At 46.7% G+C, this 15,648-nt stretch overlaps 1 protein-coding gene and 1 long non-coding RNA gene across 2 annotated transcripts in view; both read left to right on the forward strand.

Moving 5' to 3' along the window:
• The first annotated feature begins 1,064 nt into the window (after window positions 1–1,064).
• Window positions 1,065–2,124, forward strand: LOC150056752 (uncharacterized). The gene is made up of 2 exons (XR_016537090.1): window positions 1,065–1,384; window positions 2,027–2,124. It is a non-coding gene; the product is annotated as an uncharacterized LOC150056752 (long non-coding RNA).
• A 1,920-nt stretch (window positions 2,125–4,044) lies between these two features.
• Window positions 4,045–15,648, forward strand: part of Dzip1 (DAZ interacting zinc finger protein 1) — a 49,630-nt gene continuing 38,026 nt past the window's right edge. The window contains exons 1-4 of the mRNA XM_090341962.1: window positions 4,045–4,593; window positions 9,120–9,204; window positions 12,281–12,405; window positions 14,119–14,280. Of these exons, the coding sequence (XP_090198088.1) occupies window positions 4,123–4,593; window positions 9,120–9,204; window positions 12,281–12,405; window positions 14,119–14,280 (843 nt within the window). The 5' untranslated portion in view covers window positions 4,045–4,122. The remainder of the gene's footprint in view (window positions 4,594–9,119; window positions 9,205–12,280; window positions 12,406–14,118; window positions 14,281–15,648) is intronic.

The following is a 15,648-nucleotide window of genomic DNA, read 5'->3' on the forward strand; positions in this document are numbered from 1 at the left end:
GGAGGCTTCTGACATCAGAGATGTATATGAGAAAAGGCAGAGTTTGACTGAAAGTTATGTCAGGATAAATGTTTTTCTTTGTTCTCACATCTGACCCCTGAAACACTCATCATTTGGGCTGGGGAGGTCTCATTAAACTTGTTGATGTTAGAACATTCCTTTAAAGAAAGGAATGTTTGTTTGTTTTTTTTTTAAATCCTTGAGATAAGTTCTTTGTGCTCCAGGGAGTTGTTTCCTCTAAGCATTTGCTTTTCCAGGATACCTGTCTTTCTTTATGATGTCCTATTCTCTTTTCAGAACACACTAATTATTTTTGGGCCAGTAGGCAAGGTCAGATGGAGAAAGCTGTCCTTGTTTTTTCCTTCTATTAACAGTGAATCTTTCAGGGCCTGAGCACTGCCCTTGGGCTTTCTCAAGGCTAGAGCTCTACCACTTGAGCCACAGCCCCATTTCTGGCTTTCTGTATGTATGTGGTACCACGAATGGAACCCAGGTCTTGGGGCATGCTAGGCAAGCACTCTACCAGTAGGCCAAACTCCCGGCCCTAACACTGCATCTTCCGAAGAAGCTCAATGTCTCTGGGCTTCTGGAAGGACTCATCCCCTACAGTGTGGGGTTTCTGCATTCCTGGGTGCAGTTGCCTCTTCCGCAACTGGAGACCTGTACCACTCATTCTAAAGAGGGCAACTCCCCCCCCCAAAAAAAGCAACCCACGAGAGTTTAAATTCTAGTCCGCGCTGGCATTTAGATAGCTCAAATACAGAAATGCATTCGATGGGTCCATTGCATTCGCATCTCTTCTGAGGAGAAAATTCACATCAACCCTGCCTAATCACAGGGTAGGGATGAATGTTTTATTTATTTATTTATTTATTTATTTATTTATGTTTAGTATTTTTTTTTTCAAAGTCTTCCCGGGGTTTGCCACCCTCGCCAGCAACAGCGCGCGGCCCCACACCACGTGTCTGCAGCTCCGGCCCCATTGGCCGAGCGCATTTCTGCGCTGCGGTCTGGACCCGCGCGGGCCCGCCCAGCTGCCAGAAGAGCCCAGCCGCGGTGGGCAGAGGCCGGGCGAGGAGCTCGCGTCGGGGAGGGGGCGGGAGGGGGGTGGGGGATCCCGAGGCACCCACGTCCCGGAGGCTGCGAAGGCTCGAGGAGGCGCCAGGCGAACCGCTGCCCGGCCTGGACTCGCCCGGACCACCCGACACGCACCGCCTGGCACCCTGGAAGAAGGAGGAGCCTGCCCGCCGCCGGAGCCCGCCCGGCCGCCCCTGGGCCTCCGCGGGCCTCGCCGCCGCGCCGGCAGCCCCCCTCGGATCTGGGTCCCCCGTGACGCCCCGATCGCTAGCAGCGCCCGGCACTGGCCCTGGAGCGCGCAGCTGGGGTGAGCCGAGGGCTGGGGTGCGCCAGGCGCCCCGCGGGGGACGCAGCATCTCTCCGGGACGGCGAGGCCCGGCCTCCCTCCCGCCTTTCGGGGCTGCACCGCTGCTGCAATCCCCTCTCCCCATCTCGCCATTGGAGGAGGGGCGCAGAAGCCCCCCCTCTACCCCCTCCCTGGGGCCCCCCGCTCCCTCGGCCTTTGTCTTGGCTGGTGTCGCGCTCCGGGAACAGAAAGGCTCCGGGAAGGGATGGGGATCCTGCTCTGGATGAAGGGCGGCGGGAACAGAAAAGAATGCCCCCCCCCTTTTTTTTTGCCCGTTCCGGCCATCTTGTAACTGAGATCGGATCCGGGGGCTGGGAGGGGGCAAGGGGATCCCGCCGCGGACGCCCCAGGCGGGAGTGGGGGCGACGCCGGGAGGATGGGCGCCTGGGGCCTGCGCCCCGCCTCGCCTGGAGCGCAGCTGGGGCGCGCGGGCTGCCTCCTCGGTCAGCCCCTCCGGCCAGCGGGCCAGAGGCTGGGGAGAGGGCGAGCCTTCCTGGTCCGGGAACGGACCCGACGAGGCGCCCAGTTCATTCTGTCCTTATTCATTCATTCCCTGTCCCCCGGGCTGATTCTCATCTCCCTCTCCCCGCCCTCCTGCGCTAGGTGCCGGGGACACATAGGTGAGCAAGAGATCCCGCCGTCCTTGTTCCCGCAGATCCTGCACCCAGTGGATGGCGCCCCGAATCCACAGACCTGCCAGGTTGGTATCCTGTTGCCCTTCAAGAGACGGGGAAACTGAGGCCTAGCGCTGACAGATTTGTTCTAGATCAGCCAACAAGTAAAAGGAAGAACCAAACGAGCCTATCTACTTCTTGTATGTCAACCTGTCTAGTGAATTCTGTGGTGATTTATTATGTGACTATGATTTATAGGAAGGGCCAAGTTTTATTTCTGGGATGTTTCCCATTAATTTCTGCTTCACGGTATCAGAAAAGGCCTAAAAAAAAAAATTCTGGGTGTTACAACTGAATTTTTAGTAATTCAGAATTTGCTTTGCTTTCTTCTGTTTCTTTACTTGGCTGCTTAGGAAAGAAAAAAAATTTCCTGATGATTGGTCTACACAGGGCCTCCCTGGTGGATTGAGGAATGCCTGGCTCTTCCTCAGCTCCCTGACCTTCGTGGTAACCACTGGCAACCCCAGGAAGACCCCCAAAATGAGAGGCCTGAGGTCTTCAAGTCAGTACTAGAAATAGCTTGGCCTCTCCAGAAAATAGAATGCAACCCCCCCATGCATTTGTAAGGTAAATACCGTGCCTCTATAACTTGGGTGGAAAATAGTGGTTGAAGTTCCTTCTGACAGTCCGCCTTTATCTTCAGCATTTTGAGAACGTTTCTCTTTGGGAGGGCCAGGGAACTGTTGACATACCCGGAGAGTTCTGGTTTTTATCAAAACGTAGTTAGGCTGCCATCCCATAGAGGACGAAAAAAATGTCTTTCAAAAAGAATCTTTGGCGGGGTACATGTGGTTCATACTTGTAGTCTTATTCAGGAGCTGAGATCTAAGGTAAGGACTGCAGTTCCAAGACAGCTCAGGTAGACAACTTTGTGAGACTTCTAGATCCATTTAACCATCCCAAACTAGAAGCAGGGTTGTGGATTGAACCGTAGAGCACCAAGCTTAAGTGAAAAAGCCACACAAGAATGCAGGGCCTAGAGTTCAAGCCCCAGGATTGGCATGTACGCACGACTGTGTGTGCGCGCGCTCCCAGACACACACACACACACACACACACTAAGTCTTCAGAAGAGATTTAGAAAGGTTGCCATCGAATATGGTTATTGTTAGTATTTGAAACAATTTTACTGTGTGTATCAACCCTTCATTGTAAGCGTCCAATCCCAGGACATTGGACAGGTAATTAACCCAGCAATTAACACGGTGGAACATTTGTGACCCCAGATTTTCCTGTTGGCCGTTTGCCCTCACTTCATTTATGTATTTTGTTGTTATGCATCTCCTAAATTGCATGTAATGGATCAGCATGATCTAACCTCAAAACCTAAGAGGACGGGAGTGGACCACTAGAGGATGGTAGCTGGAGGAAAGTTCTGGCCAGGAGATGGGGAGGGGTCTAGGGACTTGGCAAGCCAAGCAGTAAAGGTCAGGAGATTGGTGTTGAGTTCCTTCCCGGCCAGGAGGTGAACAAGAAATGACCATTCCAGCTTGCACACCACATCATCTTCCTTCTCTGGTCCCGCAGGGCCCTGGGCGCACGCTGAGGACACGCGCAGGCGCAGGCGGGAGGGCGCGCGCCCCGGCGGACGCGCCCGGTGTTGGCGGGTCCAGGCTGGGCGCTGCCATAGCAACGTCCTGGACGCCCAGCCCTCCGGCCGCCGCCGCCGCCGCCGCCGCCGCCGCCGCCACCACCACCACCACCGCAATCGGGGTCCTGTGCTTTTCCTGCTTCCAAGGCGGGTGGCGGCGGCGGCCCAGGCCGGGTAGAAGAGACTGGACCGCCCCTTCCATGCAAGCATAGGCGGCGGATTGGCCTGCAAGCATGGTAAGAGGCGGGAGTCAGGGGTACCCCCGTGGGGGATGGGGACAGCTGCGACACTCCACTTCCCAGCCTTCCTCTCCATCCCCCCCTTTCCCTCCCTGAGCACTCTCTTCCTCCCTGCAGCCTTTCCAGAAGCACGTCTACTACCCGCTGGTCAGCAGTCCCGACGGGTCGGACGCCCCGACGGCGTGCGCAGCCTCCATGGCCTACGTCCCCCCCAGCTCGGCGTCGGGCCCCCTGCCCTTCTTCCAGTTCCGCCCGCGCCTGGAGAGCGTGGACTGGCGGCGTCTGAGCGCCATCGACGTGGACAAGGTGGCGGGAGCCGTGGACGTGCTCACGCTGCAGGAGAACATCATGAACATCACCTTCTGCAAGCTGGAGGACGAGAAGTGCCCGCACTGCCAGTCGGGCGTGGACCCGGTGCTGCTGAAGCTCATCCGCCTGGCGCAGCTCACCATCGAGTACCTGATGCACTCGCAGGACTTCCTGACGGCGCAGCTGCACGGCGTGGAGGAGCGGCTGCGCCTCAGCCTGGGCGACTGCGAGCAGAGCAAGCAGCTGCTCAGCCAGCAGGCCGGCGAGATCAAGCTGCTCAAGGAGGAGTGCAAGCGCAGGAAGAAGATGCTGTCCGCCCAGCAGCTCATGATGGAGGCCAAGGCCAGCTATTACCAGGTGAGCAGACGCGCCATGCGCCTGGTCCCCAACCCACAGCCACCCAGAGCCACCCACAGCCTCCCGTAGCCACCCAGGGGCCCTTTCTAATAAACTTGCACTTCCCATGTTCCAAGTCGCAAAGACACAGCCTTCCCTGGCCCTTTGCACCAACCCAATGAATGCATTGCCTTCTGCAGCTGGCCAGAGAATCGGGATAACGAGTATTGCCAGCAGTACTTTATCGAGAGGATTGAGTCTGCCGCCTCAGAATTAGAATCTTGAGAAATCAGCTGTGCACAAATTGCTGTGGAAATCAACCTCCAGATAGCCTGAAATATGATTGATTTTTGTGGAGGGTTTTTTTTCCCCCCCCTCTCACTTCAATTTTTTTTTTTTTTTTGCCAGTCCTGGGTCTTGAACTCAGGGCCTGAGCACTGCCCTTGGGCTTTTTTTTTTTCCCCTCAAGGCTAGAGCTCTACCACTTGAGCCACAGCTCCACTTCCGACTTTCTTCTATGTATGTGGTACTGAGAAATCGAACCCAGGTCTTCGTGCATGCTAGGCCCAACTCCCGGCCCTCAATTTTTTTTTTTTAATGTTTGCAAAATGACAGAAACGTTATCAGAATAGTAGAAAGAGGCAGACTCCAGAGTTCACACCTGAAATCCAGGTTACTTAGGAGACTGATACCTGAGGCTTGTGGTTCAAAAGCCAGCCTAGGCAGGAAAGTCCAGGAGACTATTATTTCTCAGTAGTCTGCAGAAAGTGGGAAATGGAGTCATGGCTCAAGTGGTAGAACGCCAGCCTTGAGCAAAAAAGCTAAATAATAGCATTCAGGCCCTGAGTTTAAGACCCAGTACTGAAACACACGCTAAAAAACAATATGATTGATATATCCTTCACACAGATTCATCAGTTATTGACAATTTTTACACATTGCTGCCTTTCTTGCTTTCTCTATATTGTTATGACTTTTAAACCATTTATATCAAGTTACTGACTCCCAATTTTCTCAATATACTTCCTATAAACAAGAGTTTTTTATTTTGTTGCATAATCTGTTCTGGTTTGGTCGTAAATGTATTTGAACTCAGGGCCCTGCATTTGACTCTATCACTTCAGCCACGCTCCACTCCTAAGATTCCTAACTTACCTAACAATAGTATTTAAAGAATTAGGGATTTGGGGTTTTGTACGTTTGATCTCCCAACTATTATGAGTTTAACATTGAGCTCAAGATAAAGGTTTTAATTCTGAGTATAACAGCTATCAGTGTATAGGTTGGCTGTCCTGTCTCCAAAATTCTTGGACCAGAAACGTATTTTGCAATTTGGGATATTTGCATATACATAGTAAGTTATCTTGGGGGAAGGGAGCCAAGTGTAAACATGGCATTAATTTATTTTATATATACTGTATGTGCGTGTGTGTTCCTGTATGTTTGTGTGTGTTGAATGCATTTAAAGCCCAGAAGTACTTTTTTAAAATTTTTATGATTATAAGGATGATATACAGAAGAATATAAGTTAAGTGAAGGGTACATTTCCTTTTGGGCAATGTCACCCCTTCCCTTGTTCTCTCTCTGTTTTGCAAGTAATTTTATACAATATTCTTGGTGTGTATTTATTTTGATTGAGATTTTTCATACTAGATCTCAAAATTCATGTGGAATTTTCTGTTAGTGGTATTTCTCTGCTGAAAATTCTTGTATTTGGAGCATTTCAGACTTGTGATTGAGGATTAGGGACACTGCAGCCCATGTTTACTTGGAGAAAGCCCACGGAATATTGGATGAAAGAATGGAAGCAAACAGCAGGCGGACAAACCTGTTCTTACACTTGCTTTCCAGGGATTTAGACTAAATGTATATGCATCCAAAGCTTGAATATTGGTGAAGGGAATATTGGGCAGAGAACATGGTGTGATTAACACTGCACAGGACAAATCTGCGGAGGGAGAGAAGGATGAGAAGGAGAAGGTTACAGTGAACACGAAGCAGTAATTCTGGGTTGGGTCATCAAAGACTGGCCAGGAATAATGGAAACCTAGGTGGCAGGGGTTCTACACCAATATAGCTAGGAAGGTAAGACTAGTTGGCCAGTAATAAGATCTAGGGGACACAAGTAGTTTTATTAACTCGTACAACTTTAGATTACAGTCATGAATTTGTGTTTATTTTATTCTTTTATTTTTGCTGTGGTAGGGTTCCAATCCAGGGATGCAGGGCAGATGCTCTCTCACTGAGCTACATACCCAACCCATGAATTTGTATCTAATAGAGGCTACCAGCCAATAACCTTTCAAAAGTTAAAAATGCCAGCACTGAGTTTGTGTGTGGGGCTTGCAATAGAATTTAGACTCGTTCTCTGATTGCTGTCTATTTACTAGCAATATAAGCAGATTTTTTTTCCCTTTTGTCAGTTATGGGGCTTGAACTCAGGGCCTGGGCTCTATCCCTAAACTCATTTCTTTTTCTTTTTCTTTTTCTTTTTCTTTTTTTTTTGCCAATCTTAGGGCTTGAACTCAGTGCCTAGGCTATGTCCTTTGACGGTCAAGGCTAGCGCTCTACCACTTGAGCCACAGCACTGCTTTTTTTTTTTCTGGCTTTTTCTGTATATGTGGTACCGAGGAATCGAATCCAGGGCTTCATGCATGCTAGGCTACCACTAGGCTACACTCCCAGCCCCTCCCTGAGCTCTTTTTGCTCAAAGCTAATGCTCTACCACTTTGAGCCACAGATTTACTTATGGCTTTTTTTCGGGGGCGAGGGGGGGGGGTAAACTAATTAGAGATGAAAATCTCATGGACTTTCCTGCCCGGGATGACTTTGAACTGAGATCCTCACATCTCAGTCCCCAGAGTAGTCAGGATTGCAAGAGAGATACTCTTTTTGAAATAAAAAAAAGCGAAATGAGCTGGGAATACAGCTGCGGGGGTTGAATGCCTGTCTAGGAAGATCCTCAGTTCAAACCACAATACCCCCGAAAACCAAACCAAACTTAAAAGAATTGGGGAGTAAAGATTTGAAACAAGTAAAGATACCTGCTTCCCGGTAGCTTTTTTCTTCCTGTGTGTATATGGCATTATATGTTTATGGCATTATATTAATTTATGAGGGGTTTAGTATTGGAATGTATTTTATCTGTTGTTCTTCACACTTTACCTTACAACATCTGAAACAGACAGAAAAAGTAAAATAGAAAGAGAATGCCTATATATGAAAGGTTTTAAAATAAAAGTGCCATCCCTTTTTAAGTAACTACTGAATGATGGCCTATTATAAATCTACAGCCTGGAATGCCAATACATGGGCCAAAAAGTAAAAAAAAAGGTTGGCCACCTAGTTTGAGTGGTAGAGAACCTGTATAATAAGCATAAGGCTCTGAGTTCAAACCCCAGCACTGCCAAGAAAAGATTAAAAAAATACTTTTTGAGATGACATGTGAAATTTGGTGAGGGACAGAAACATAGATGGCTGTTTGTTACTATATAGGCAATGTTCACATTTTGTTTTATTTTTCTCTCCACTGTTAATTTTTACACCAAAAAAGTTGGAGTCATAGCCAGGTACGGTGGCTCACACTTTAATCCTAGCTACTTGGGAGGCTGAGATCTGAAGACCAAGGTTCAAAGCCAGTCTGGGCACAAAAGAACCTGAGACTCTTATCTCCCATTAACCTCTAGAAAACAGGAAGAGGGGCTTGGCTCAAGGGTAGAGTGGTAGCCTTGAGCTGAAGAGCTCAGGGACAGTGCCCAGGCCGAGTTCAAGCCGTATCTCACACACATGCATGCACAAAAGTTGGATTTATGATATTAAGAGAACCATTATGATATTACTAATAATGATGTTATGCTTACAAGAAAGCCCTATCTTTTAGGAGGCCCTTCTACAATATTTACAGAGGAAATATGGTATCTATAAAGTATATCAGACGAGTCTAATAGAAGGAAAAGCTGAATTTCTGCCCAAAATATGAATCAATGGAAAAGTAGAAAAATAGTGGTAGTGGTAGAATTGATGTTTTTCTTCTCAGAACTGATTTTAGCAGATCACATATCCGCCAGCATTGTTCCCATGTCTTATGCTGTATTCTGAGGAGAAAGCTGGGAAGATCACAGAATCAAGTACAGTTCCTCAAGGGTGGGGAATCTGTTTTCTGCCAAGGGTCATTTGGGTGTTTATAACATCTTCCTTGGGCCATACATGTAAAATTATCAATACAGGCAAGAGTGCCATGAACGAGTTGATGATGATGAAGTAGAAGTGACTAATCTAATAAGAACACCAATGGAAGATTCCAGAAAATGCCCCAAATTAATTAATATCAAAAGCTATTCTTCATGGTCTGTGTCCCGTGTGGAAGGAACAGCCTGGTTTTACATTTGTAAAAATCTGAATTGCGCTTATAGTATCATTTGCCGGGGCAGTGTTGTTGGGAGACATAACTCCCAAGAGATTGCAGGCACATCAGGTATCCAGATGTTAATTGCAGCTCAGCGGGAAGACACCTATTATACATGCTTGAATTGTTGCTTTCCTTCCAGTGCCATTTTTGTGACAAGGCCTTTATGAACCAAGCTTTCCTCCAGAGTCACATTCAACGCCGCCACCCTACAGACTCTCGCCTTGGTAAGGAGTGAGCTCTCTTTTCAAGCTATTTTCTCCCTACATCCTTTTGTTTTTCTCAGTGAGACATGGTCCAGTGCATTATTTTTCAGTCCTTTTTGGAGAAAGGCTCACAGGCCCTGTTCATCCAGGAGGCAAATACTCAGTCTCTACGATGTGCATGAAAAGTTCATAGCCACAAGCCAAATAGAGAAGTCCTGAAGTTGTAATGCATGGGCTGAGGAGACATGCTACGACAAGTAGTGGAGAGATGGTAGCAGATATGATGAAGGCAATAAAACAAGAGAACGGGGAGGGACGCTGGTTCTAGGTGGTCAGAGGTGGCTGTGCCGAGGAAATCATGGCCAATCAGAGACCAGAATCATGAAGAATTTCCAGTCCAATGAGAGTCAGGAAAACCAGCATCTCAGGTGCAGGAACTCAAATGGGCAGGGACAGGACAGCATGATTAAGGACAAAAAGAAGAGGAGTTAGGTGCCAGATCTCAGGAGGCGGCCTTGAAGGCCCTTATTTATGGATGTTTTATACATGCAATTGGAGGTCGTGGAGGATTATTTTTTTCGGTTGTGGGGGCTTGAACTCAGGCCCTGGGCACTGTCTCTGAGCCTTTTTGTGCCCAAAGCTAGCTCTCTTCCACTTGGGCCACAGAGTCATTTCCAGGTTTCTTTTTTTTTTTTTTTTCCAGTCCTGGAGCTTGAACTCAGGGCCTGAGCACTGTCCTTGGGCATTCCTCAAGGCTAGCACTCTACCACTTGAGCCACAGCACCACTTCTGGCTTTTTCTGTGTATATGGTACTGAGGAATCAAACCCGGGTCTTCCTGCATGCTGGGCAAGCACTCTACCACTAGGTCAAACTCCTAGCCCCCATTTCCAGTTTTTTCGGGGTCAATTAGAGATAGGAGTCTCGCAAGGAATTTTCCACCAATGCTGTCTTCAAACTATGATCCTCAGACCTCAGCCTCCTGAGTAGCTAGGATTGGAGGTGTGAGCCACCAGCACCTGGCTAAGTCATGGAGGATTTTAGGTAGTGGAGGGTCATGATATAATCAGGACCTTTAAATGAGTTCTGGATGTACAGATGGTATTGATGGAAGTGGAAGATTGGAATGGTCAGGAAGCTGTACAGAGGCCAATGTAGGAGAAAACAGGAGCTTGGATCACATCCCAGGGCTGTGCTTAGGACATAAAGATGAAGCTACATTTGTGTTGGACATAGAAACTACAGACATCAGTGGCTCAGAATTCTGAGAAGAAGGGATAAAGATGATCCTGTGGCTGTTTTTGTGTTTCGTTGCATGGTGAAATTTTTCTGTGATGGAGGCTGGGGGGTAGAGAAAACAATCTAGAGAGGATGTATCTACTGGCCGAGATACATTTATATCATACACAGAATAGACAGACACATCGTACAGAGGTTTGCAGACAAAGACCCAGGCTGGACATGTGTCTGGGAGTCATTAGAGGACACAGCTAGGCTGGCTGAGGTCATCTGGATAGAAGACAGAAGACCTGTGGCCTACCTCAACCTTAACACCAGAGCCCAGAAAGAACAGGTGGACTGTGGAAAACAACAAGTATGGGCAGATGGAAGAACAGGAATGTGCTGTTATGGAGAGCAAAGGAAAAGTATGTCAAGAAGGAGACAGTAGTCAGGAGTGTGGAATATTCCCGAGATAGAGCGTAAGATGCAGATGGAGAATTGAGCCAACTTGGTAAGATTTTTGTTCCCAACCTTGACAAAACCCCTTCAGTGGGGACAAAAACCTGACCTGAGTGAGCAGAGTTGAGAACCATGAATCTACTGGACCCAGATATTGGTTTCAATAACGTTTTCTGGGAAGGATAGTGGATTCGCAAGGTTTTATCTACCCCAAAATCTGGGATCAAGGGAAAATTTTTGTTTTTTTTGATTTGGGAAGTGCTATGAACTACTGAGAATACAGAGTATAGACAGATAAGCAAGACAATGTTTCAGCTCACCAAGGAACCAGTTCTTTTTAACTTAAGTCTCCATGAGCAGATCAAGGCTTTCTCCCAGATGAACCCATAGAAATTCTCATTCTGAAACTGAGTGTTTTGGGTATTTCTATATATGCAACTAAGCTAATTTGTTTATTATTCTCCCACTTAGGGTTAATCTGTTACCATTCCTGTTCCAAGCCAGGAAAATAACCTGTCCTTGGGAAATCACTACCCTTTGTTAGAAACAAGAATTAACAGTTATCAAATTCCATTGAGAAACCATGGACTGCTGATATTCAAGTTAGCAATATACTGGAAAAGGGGAACGGTGAAATAATTTAATGAACCTACCATTCTTCTGTGTACAACTGACCTTCTCTCTCTTCTGTTTCAGTATCTTACTCTTATCTCATACTCGTTTCAGAGAGTATTTCAGACTCTGAGATGAGTATTATTTCTTCAGGTCATCTTTGAGATTCTGACTTTCTACTTTGGTTTCCATCCCTTTCATGTCTACACTCACAGACACATGTATACCCATTCAGTCATGTGTACATCCTCATGTAAGTACATGTACATAAGTATTCTTCCCTTCACTTGTTGATTCCTTTGGCAACTTTTCAATTCTTCACTTTGCCCTAGTCGTAAAGGGTGTCTGCATCTGGAATGCCAGTCCTCGGCTTACCTGAGCACTGAGGGGGGGGTGTTTGGAGAGTTTGGTGGGAACTTTTAGTGCAATGGCACCTTCTTTCCCTGCTAGACTTGGATAGGAATAGCGGGAACCCCTCCAAGACCCAGGGTACCACTGGGTCAAAAGAGACTGGATGAGTCCTTGTTATCTTTATTGCTCCCTGAACAGGGCTTTTCTTACTGTCTCTTTAGGGTAATTCAGCCTCTATATAGTGGCCCAAAGAGTTGGCTACAAACAAGTTTTTTCCTGATCATAGGAAGGGCTGTAGAGAAACAGGAAAGAATAAAAAACATGCTCGTGATTATACCCCAGATTAGAGCAGTTTCCTCTGTTGATTCCGCTTCTCATCCATAGGAGTGTGCCCTGTAAGTTTTCCACAGTAGAGTGTCAGATGGGCATGGTAACCGTGTTTTCTGTTGCTACAGAGTATAAGACAAAGGTGCAGACAGACAAGCTCCAGAAGGAGATTGACATGCTGAAGGAGCAGCTGCAGCTCACCAAGTCTCAGCTGGAGTCTGCGCAGCACGCTCACGCCACGCGATTCTCCAAGGTATGAGGGACCTGGAGCCCGGGGCATTTTTAATTGTAGTTCACGATGTGTTATTCATTTGTGCCATGAACTCCATTTCTGCAGGACATTTAGGAGTTTGTAAGACTCAATAAAATGGAACTGTAAACATGTAGTGTTTAGTATTTTACTACAAAACATATATTCTCTGATTTTTTTTTTGTCATGGGGCTTGAACTCTGGGCCTGGGCACTGTCCCTGAGCTCTTCAGCTCAAGACTACTGCCCTACCCCTGGAGCCACAACCCCGCTTCCAGTTTCCTAGTGGTTAATTGGAAATAAAAGTCTCAGGTTCTTCAGTGCCTAAGCTGGCTTTGAACTGTGATCAGCTGCCTGAGTAGCTTGATTACAGGCCTGAGCCACCACGTTGGCCATATTCTCTGATTTTTGAAGGTTTGTTTTTTGATGGTGGTGTTTTTTTGTTTTGTTTTTGCCAGTCCTGAGACTTGAACTCAGGGCCTGAGCACTGTCCTTAGGCTTTCTCAAGGCTAGAGCTCTACCACAGCACCACTTCCAGCCTTTTTTTTTTTTTTTTTTCTGTGTATGTGGTACCAAGGAATCGAACCTGGGTCTTCGTGCATGCTAGGCAAGCATTTTACCACTAGGCCAAACTCCACCCACCCCCATTGAACCTTTTTTGCTCAAGACTAGCCCTCTTGTCACTTGAGTCATAGCACCACTACTGCCTTTTGGAGGGTTTATTGGAGATAATTCTCATGCGCTGTCGCCTGTGGGCTGGCTTCACAATGCAATCTTCAGATGTCAGCCTTCTGAGTAGCTGTGTCTTGGCTGAAGGTTGTTTAATTTTTCCCTTTTTCTACAAAACAACCCACATTTATTATTTTATATTATATGTCTATGTGTCAGAAGTTTGGCATGTGTCTCTGGCTAAAATCAAGTTATAGGCAAGGCCATGTTCTGAACTTAGCAATAGTTGTAAACCAATGTGATGCCCTAGTTTTAAACTTTTTCTATCATTCCAGGAATGTAGTCTATATGCATTCAAAAATCACTCCAATTAACTTTATTTCCTAGTGACTACAAGTGTTGTTTATCTACATGTATACTGGTACTAGAACTTGAACTCCAAGACCCTATTTCTTGCTTGGTTTTTTCCTTTACCACTTCCAGCTTTTTGCAGGTTAACTGAAGCTAAGTCTCTCAACTTTTTCTACTTTGGCTGTCTTCCAGTCACCACGAGCTCAGATCTCAGCCTCCTGAATAACTGGGATTATAGACTGAGACACCAGCACCTGACACTACTAATGTTCTTATCTGTCCTCATGAATTTGTCTAGTCTGTATGTATTATATAGAGGTAGTCATATAATCTATAACATTTTGTATTTGGCTTTTTTCCTTAGTAAAATATTTTTAGGTTCATCACAGCTACAGCATAATCAATAATGTATTATAATTTTTGTATATCTGGTATGTAAGTTCAGGGAACATGAAAAGTTGGAACCTTTTGTGTTCGTGCAATCGCTTTGAGAGATGTAAGAACATGTTGTGTGCCGCTACCTTAAATTTGGAAGACTCATTGTACTCAGGCCTGCCAGAATATTTATTTTAAGCCTAACTGAAGGAAGCAGTGGTAACACATAGCCTTGAGATGAAGCGATGACCATTCATTTTAAATTTTGCATGGTTGCTCCCTTAGCAAAACTATTTAAAGGCATGTGTTAAAATAATTTCAGGAATATGAAATGCAAAGAGCAAAAGAAGAAGATTTTCTGAAGTTATTTGATAGATGGAAAGAGGAAGAAAAGGAGAAACTAGTAGATGAAATGGAAAAAGTCAAGGAGATGTTTATGAAGGAGTTTAAAGAGTTAACTTCGAAGAACTCCGCCTTGGAATATGTAAGTACCAAAGCTAGAAGTCCTCAGTATATATACTGGATGCCTCGAGAGGTGGAATTAGCCAGGCATTTGGGCCAGAGGATTACAAGGTCCTATGCCATGCTGTGGTTCAGAGTCCCTTAGTCCTTGAGTCTTGTGTACCTTGAGGTACACAAAAGACAGTACAGGCTAGGACTGTCATTTTGTTGTGCAGTAGGAGTTTGGGCCCTAAACTCCATTGAAGAATAGTCCTGGGAACATTAGAAGAAGGCACAAAACACAGTCTCCTCCCTTAGTTTTGGAATGTTTAGGTTGATTCAGACCAGTGTGAGAGGAAAAGAAAGCTGAGTCAGAAAGGCAGAGGGAGCCAGGTGCCGGTGGTTCACGCCTGTAATCCTAGCTTCTCAGGAGGCTGAGATCTGAGGATCACGGTTCAAAGCCAGCCTGGGCTCTAAAAAGCGTGAGACTCTTTTTTTTTTTTTTTTTTTTTTTTGCCAGTCCTGGGCTTGGGCTCAGGGCCTGAGCACTGTCCCTGGATTTTCTCAAGGCTAGGGCTCTACCAGTTGAGCCACAGCACCACTTCTGGCTTTTTGCTATGTATGTGGTACCGAAGCCAGGTCTTCGTGCATGCTAGGCAAGCACTCTACCACTAGGCTAAACTCCCGGCCCCAGAGCATGAGACCCTTATATCCAATTAACCAGTAGGAAATGGGAAGCAGGGCTTTGGCTCAAGGGGTAGGGTGGTAGCCTTGAGCTGAAGAGCTCAGGGACTGTGCCCAGGCCCAGAGTACAAGGTCCATGACCCACTAAAAAAGAAAAAAGGAAGAAAGGAAGGAAGGAAGGAAGGAAGGAAGGAAGGAAGGAAGGAAGGAAGGAAAGAAGGAAAGAAGGAAAGAGAAAACCCTTACCTCACCCCCTTCCTTGCTTTAGAAGGGGGTGGTTGTCTAACACAAGCAGGATTGTGACTAAATGAGTCTCTAGCCTTGGCCCCAACCATGGATGAAGACAAAGCTGCACACAGAAGAACCTGATCCATCGTCCTTCATGCCAGTCAGGCTCCTCCTGCTTAACTCTGGGCTCATTTGATAAGTCATCCTTAGGGAAAACATTTCAAACATGACAGTTCTGATCTCTGATTTTATTTAGTAAGTACTTCATTCTGATAAAAGCACAACCTTGGAGGCCGGGAGTTTGGCCTAGTGGTAGAGTGCTTGCCTACCATGCACGAAGACCGGGTTCGATTCCTCAGTACCATATATGTAGCAAAATGCCAGAAGTGGTGCTGTGGCTCAAGTGGTAGAGCCCTAGCCTTGAAAAAATCCAGGGACAGTGTTCAGGCCCTGAGCCCAAGCCCAGGACTGGCAAAAAAAAAAAAAAAAAAAAAGCACA

This window comes from Megascapheus bottae, chromosome 11 (genome assembly GCF_031878675.1).
Source record: "Megascapheus bottae isolate mThoBot1 chromosome 11, mThoBot2.hap1, whole genome shotgun sequence".
Classification (NCBI taxonomy): Eukaryota; Metazoa; Chordata; class Mammalia; order Rodentia; family Geomyidae; genus Megascapheus; species Megascapheus bottae.